Raw genomic sequence first — 6944 nt, 5'->3', positions numbered from 1 at the left:
CATCAAAGTCCAGGAACAAGACGTTCCCAAGCAGCTTCCCATGGAGTCACAGACCTCTTTGGGCTCAGCTCCCAGCTCCAGCACGGGGACATCCATGGGCTGCAGATGGGCCTCCAGTCCAGTGTACATCCTCACCCCCTGGCTCTGGGAGTCCACCCCCACTCTGGCATTGAGTGTCTCTCGTGGTCTCAATTCAGTAACACTTGCCCTTGGGTTCAGCTTTTCTGCTCCAGTGTGGAGTCCTCCAAGGCCTACACATGGGTACCTGCTCCACCATTCAACTTCCATAGGCTTCAGGGACCTCCTTTTCCTTCTCCTACTCCATGCAGTTGAACTGGGTGTCTGAGGTTCTCTGTCCTCCTCCTCCTTCCTCCTGGCAATGAAGCTCTCTCGTTGTTTAGGCTGATGGTCGTCTTTTGTTCAGGTCAATGGCCCCTCCTCCAGGTTCTCTCCACCTTCTTCTTTTCAGGACAGTCCTTCCCCTCCTCCTCAAGGTTCTCTCCACCTTCTTCTTTTCAGGACAGTCTTTCCCCTCACAAATATGGACTTTCAGAGGGACTTCTCTATTACTAAGTGGCTCAGCCTGGGCTGTGGGGTCTCTGCCTTGGAGCCTGTGGAGCTTTTGCTTTCACAAGGTGCACACCACCCCCTGCCCCCCCCACCCCAAACCCAACACAAATACTTCAAAAATACTGAGAGTGCAGACATCCCACTTTCTGAAGAAGTCCTTATTCAACAGCTGAGATAAGCAGGTACCTACTTTCCCAGTTTCCTTGTACTTTGTTTCTTCCTCTCTTTTTTTTTTTTTTTTTGCTGCCTTTTCTCTTCCCTTTTGAAGAGTTTCCTTTACTCAGGAAGAATTTGAGGAAAGCCATAGGAGACACATTAGAGCTCAGCTCACTATACTGCCTTTCTTTTGGACCCTTGGTAACAGTTCAAACCCACTGTATGTAAATCAATTCTGAATCTGAGAGCTTCAGAAAAGTGTGATGCACACAGTGCAATTTATTATGCACTGTGTGCATCCCAAAAACAATACTTCTGCAAACCACAAACCATACATAAATTTGACAACGCATCTGACAATGCAATTCCTCTTCTTCAGAAAGACAAAAACATCAGCAAAGTAGGTGAAACCTTAAGAGAAACCTTAAGAATCGTCTGCCTCTAAGACATATTCTCCCCTTTCTTTTTTAAAGATATAACATTTAAAGAAACAAGGCTGTGAATCTGGATGCCTGCTGTTAGTTTATGTCAAGTTTGACATGCCAGATTAGGGAAAGTAAACAAGGTGAGCAGATCTCTCTATACACCAGTGTAATTCAAATGACATGGGGCTACAGATATGCAGGTTAACACAATGCTTAGCTAACTAAAAATTAGTAATTTTACTGTATACAACAGTAAGCAGATCCGAAAACCAATTACTGTATTGGTTTACTAAAAAAAACCTTCTAAGTTGTGTGAAACCACCACAAGTTGCCACTTACTGTTTTGAGTTCCATAAGAACTTGTTCATCCACTCCTTCATCCAGAAAAACTTCTCGGACATCATTGATGACATCTTCAATTACAGACCTGTACAATTTAGGCTTTAAAAAAAAGTAACTAGTCAGCGTTGTTTTGAAAGAAATTTATCACTTTAACATTAAAATAAGATTTGCCCCCCAAAAAAACCTCTGAAACTGCATTACAGAGTATACTGCATGTTTCCAAGTGGCTAAAATATCCAAGGAGGTAGAAATCAGCAAGAACAACTCAAGCAAGGTGAAAAGGGAAGGGACTGTTCACCATCTCTTGTGACGTATCTATGGCACGAGAGTTTTCAAGTCATGAGGAGTGTAATTCAGGGAAGAGAAAAGGAGATTGTTTTCCATTCTGTAAATTTGTTTCCTGCTTGGCAATGTACATACTGAATATGTAAAAATATTTGCATGTGAGCAAAATATTGATGTCAAAGAACATTAAAAGTTCAAAAGTCTATTAGATAAACACAAAGAAACTTGTTAGTGCTTGCTAGTTCAACAGGAACCAAATACGGCTCAGAACGATCTCCAGCTGAAAAACATTGAAGGCTTAGAAAACTGGAAGCATTTATGTGAGTGTCCTGTTTTTCCTTACACATCTGTTTACAGAAACAGTTGAGGACAGGATATTAGGCTAGACAGACTTCTGGTTTTAATCAGTAATTATGTTTTTAGATCAGAAATTTTTCAGGGGAAAATGCTACAAATACATTATTATTCTATTACTCTGATTTCATGCTTAAACTGTCATTGATAAAGTGAATTGTCAAATCAGTTTAGGTTGCCAAAAGAAGTTGTGGAGTACCCATCCCTGGAGATACTCAAAAAGCTGTCTGGACGTTGTCCTGGGCAATTGGCTCTAGGTGGCCCTGCTTGTGCAGGGGGGTTGCAAGATGACCTCCAGAGGTCCCTTCCAACCCTAACCATTTTGTGAATTTTAAAATGCACATATAATTTTAAAAAGAGAATATAAATACTTGAGGTATCAATTAAAGCACAAAATTTAATTCATAGGATCACAGGATGATTGTACTATGCACATGCTGTACCTTTTAAACAGTACAGCTTGGACCTCAATGGTATTTTGGTTGGGTTTAAATATCTGTGCTATCTAATTGCAAAGTAGCACTATGAGCTCTAAATTAGGGCTGATCAACCTGCAGCCTGTGAACCATGCATACTTCACTGACCAAGGCTGCTCCTTGGGCTGGGGGTAGACCATTTTTAAGCTGATCTGAAAGCAGAATCGTAGAATCGCCTGGTTGGAAAAGACCTTTGAGATCATCGAGTCCAACCGTACCTACCCACTACCAAACCGTATCTTCGAGCACCTCCACCCCGTCCTGTAACTCCCTTAAGCAATAAATCCCAAATGACACCGCACACATCACATACGTTGTATATATGCAAAACAACCATTCTGTACTCGTGCAGTGGGTTTGGCACCCCAGGAGGGCTGTGCCTCCAACACGCGTGCAGAAAACCTGCACCAAGCACATGCAGTTAGTCCAGCAGTGCTGCAACTACACAAACATACTGCATACACTTGAAACATCCATTTTATGCATATGCAGTTGCTTAATGCATCCCAGGAGTGTTGAATTTGTTACAGATATGCTAAAGATTACATCGTATGCATTTTACGGAATTGTTACGCCTCTGTTATGGAACAATGGAGGGGAAACAGCAGCACATGATTTACTGGTCCAGGAAAAAGCTGAGTGGCCAGTAAGCACAAAAAGAAGTTGAATATCTTTGCTTTTAAATGCAAAAAAAAACCCCCCCGCAAAATCAAAAACCTTAAAGAAATGCACTGATATTACAAGAGAAAAGAACCAGATATGGGAGCCTAGAACTAAGAACTTAGCAGTCTGATGGTTGCTTTCTGCATTACGTCCTTAGTGTTTAAAACAACCTCTGTATTGGGGCATACTCAAGTGATTTTTTTCTTAAAAAAACCCCACAACCAACCAAGCAATAAAAACAACCACCACCCTTAAAAAAGAAGAAAAAAAAGAAAAGCAAAAAACCCCACCCAAAAATCAATATATCACTCTGTATTGTTGGCCACACATCAATATTTTGGCAAATGGCATGTTATCAGCACCCTATTTTTTAATTCATTTTACATTTCATCAGTTTGCCACTTTTCAGCTTTAAAACATGCTGCTGCAAATCAAATAGTTGAAATGCCAGAATTCATCCTTTCGTTACTTGTCTCTCCAAAAAAAAATTCTGGCCTCAAGTAACAGGGCAAGTTTGCTGTCCTTGAAAACTACGTTTACTACCTATGTCCAAAACTTAACTTCTCCCAGAGAAACCAAACATACCAGACTGCTTGCAGATTTTTTTCTTTCAAAACAATACTGCATGCTCACATATGCAGCACTAGTATTTTAAATCTGCACAGTGATTAACTTAGAAATATCAAGCATCATTAATAGGATTATTTTTCCACTTTGATTTAATTCACAGCAGATGTAAAAAGACATTCTGCTTAATAACATTAAGTCCTATTATTTCTATAATAAAACAAATTGCATAAAGCTTCTACAATTCAACTAGCACAGAAACGCTACTTAACCTATTCCGTATATTGTTCCTCATTGTTTTAAAAGCACCTGTTTCTTAATGCCAAAACCACATTCTGAAAACAAACATGCTTAACCTCAGATGTGAGTTACTTCACTTAAGTCAAAGGAACTACACCTGTATATCTGAAATTTTCATCAAAATTCCTGCAGGATGAAGACTGCTTTTTCTCCTTAATTCCTCCTCTCCTTAAATCATCTATTAGGTCCATTTTTCTAATAAAACAGATTTTACACAAACAGGCTCTAACAATTTCCACCAGTAGTCACTGCCTCCTACCTCCACAGTCAGGCATTTTTGTAAGGTTTATTTACAAAGCTTCCTCAGTCTATAAAGCTCTAGGAAAAAATACCAACATTCAGATACAACAAACTGACCCTACAGCCCAACAGTCTGCTTGGGTATCTTTCCTTTTTCCCCTGTGTAGTAAAGGGAAAAAAAAACAAATTCAAAGAGCAGGATGCTAGTTTCTAACGTCCAGCATTAGTTCAGCAAGAGAGCAGAAAGGCAGGTTAAGAGCAATGATGTTCACTCTGCCACTGGCACAGCGTCCTTCTGCCCAAGCAAGCGGCTAAACCCCCCAAAAGAGAAGAGCCCGGCAGGGTGCGCTGAGCCTCGCAGGGCAGGCTGACAAACCCACACGCAGTTTGTACGCGCACGCATCTGTCTGCAGGAGCCACACAGCCCACTGCATCTAAAGATGGGTCAGAATTCTTCCACGCTGTTCTAATCATGCAGTACCACAGTATATGATACACTCATGGCTGTAGGATTAGAAGGAAGGGAAGAGAGAAGAAAGTATCAGCACGCTTGTAGCCAAACAGCATCTCTCTGATTTCACCTACATGTGTTTACGCAATATTCAGAAAAATCCTGTCCAGTTGAAAACTGTACACTCTGACTGAACATCCAGCCCAGGTGGACACAACACCCTCCACGGAGGCAGCAGCAATGCCTTCAAGAGCCACCCATAGTTGGATTTTGAAGAATATCACAGAACACTACCTCAACAGAGGCAAAGCCAGTAAAATTACGAAACAGCCTTAAGCCCTGGTCTTTAAAAAGAATCACACTGTATTGTTTTAGATAAACACTAAGCATTCACTTTAAGCATTACTTATATGATGCTCAAGCTGTTTATAGAAACCACCAAAGACCCTAGAGTTGAATAACAAAATTACTCTCACACACTGCTTACTCAAAAAATAAACATGGGAACACAATTACTGAACAAATCTAAAGATGGGATATCAGGTGAGTTAAGCTTTCCAATAAATTTCCGCATTCAGTCAGAGAAAGCAATGAAAACATAATGGAAACTTTATAAGATTGCTATTAAAATAATCATGCTTTCATCTGGTTTATATTAAAGTGCCTCCCTCATAAAGAGTACATTGTTGTAAACTCCAAGCTCTTTTAAGATCAAAATACTTAAATCACTCTTCAATAAACACTATTCCAAACACTTACTAGAGATTAAAGACAACAATTAAAATTCCTGATTTATTAGATACAACCACAAACACATAGAAAATATTTGAAAACTAGTGCTTCCCCCTCTGGGAACATAAGGAAATGATTATATTTCACTTTCTCTGTGCATCTTGTAAAGAAAACTCCGAGTATGGTGAGACTGCTACACACACCCCCCCCAATCCGAGGAGCAATCAGCAAGTTATTTTAAGAAATGCCATGCGCCTTTGGGGGCTTACACTTCCTACATTCCTTCAGTTTCAAGGGTACAAAAACTGCATCTCTTTGTAGTTATTACCACAACCCTTAAGATTTCAGCAGTTCAGGTTTCAAATAACCAACACATTATGGAGAGATATACCACGGCACGCTTTGTGCGTCTGACAGCAATTTGTTCCTGGTTGCTTCTGCAGTTATCCCTGAAACGTCGCTAATCTTTCTCCTGCCTGTGCAGTTACAGCTGGAGGCTAGCTGTAGGACAGCTAGAGGAGCACACTGTAAAGGTAACCAGTTTTAGTCACATTTACATCAAAGATGTGTGCAATGAGAAGTAACACATATAATTTACATTGTAAGCATTAAAATCTGAGCTTCTTTATGTTAACGTGGGCTCTTACAAGTAAGTTATCTTTGTCACCTACAAAATCTTACACTGCGTTTAACTGTTATTGTCTTGTATTTGTCCTTCATTAGGAAGGACAGAGTTATTGCCATTCAGATTTGATCAGATACTGGTGTGGTACTATTGACACATTAGGCTCAGAGTCTAACTTCCACCTGGTTGTAGTATTTCAAAGTGTTCCTATCCATCTTCGGTAACCCTAGCGCAAGCATTGCAATCCTTACTATTGAATGAGACCTGAATTTGTCAAAGTTGACCATGCAGTACTGCAACGTTTTATTCCTTAACTGAAAATTAGCCTAAAGCATACATACTGGAAGCAGGCTCATTTAAACTCAGCTTTTGCTATTCCAAACACAATGTTCAAACAGAGACACCTCCCAAGAGAAGGTGTTACATAAGTTAGACCAGTACAGAAATACAGCCGAGAGAAAGTAAGCCTTAGTAAATTGTTGAATCAAATTATTTACAAGTATCCTGGACGTTATTCAACATATATGTATTTTTTGCTCTTCAGTACTACCTTGGTCAAAAGACAGAAGCAAAACCTCTAATTTACTACACAGAAAAAGATCCTCTTCTTGCAATCAAAAAATAAAGCCACTAGTTTATAAACAGAAGGCCAACTAACAGATTCAGATCACACACGTTTGACACGCATCCTACTGAGTAACTGCCCTGCATGTAATGGCTGACTACTTTCCTAAAATTTTCTGATACAAAACCTGATA

The 6944-nt window shown here is 40.0% G+C and overlaps 1 protein-coding gene across 1 annotated transcript in view; it reads right to left on the bottom strand.

The window, feature by feature from the left end:
• The window catches only part of LOC104527669 (transcription initiation factor IIA subunit 1-like), a gene marked incomplete at both ends in the record, with an annotated part of 5476 nt that extends 3884 nt beyond the window's left edge, over positions 1–1592 (bottom strand). The window contains one exon of the mRNA XM_010171453.1: positions 1491–1592. Within this exon, the coding sequence (XP_010169755.1) occupies positions 1491–1592 (102 nt within the window). The remainder of the gene's footprint in view (positions 1–1490) is intronic.
• Between the last annotated feature and the right edge of the window lie 5352 nt (positions 1593–6944).

Source organism: Antrostomus carolinensis, unplaced genomic scaffold (assembly GCF_000700745.2).
Source record: "Antrostomus carolinensis isolate BGI_N321 unplaced genomic scaffold, ASM70074v2 scaffold40457, whole genome shotgun sequence".
NCBI classification, from domain to species: domain Eukaryota; kingdom Metazoa; phylum Chordata; class Aves; order Caprimulgiformes; family Caprimulgidae; genus Antrostomus; species Antrostomus carolinensis.
The sequence above is the reverse complement of the archived record's forward strand: the minus strand, read 5'-3'. Positions and strand labels throughout refer to the sequence as shown.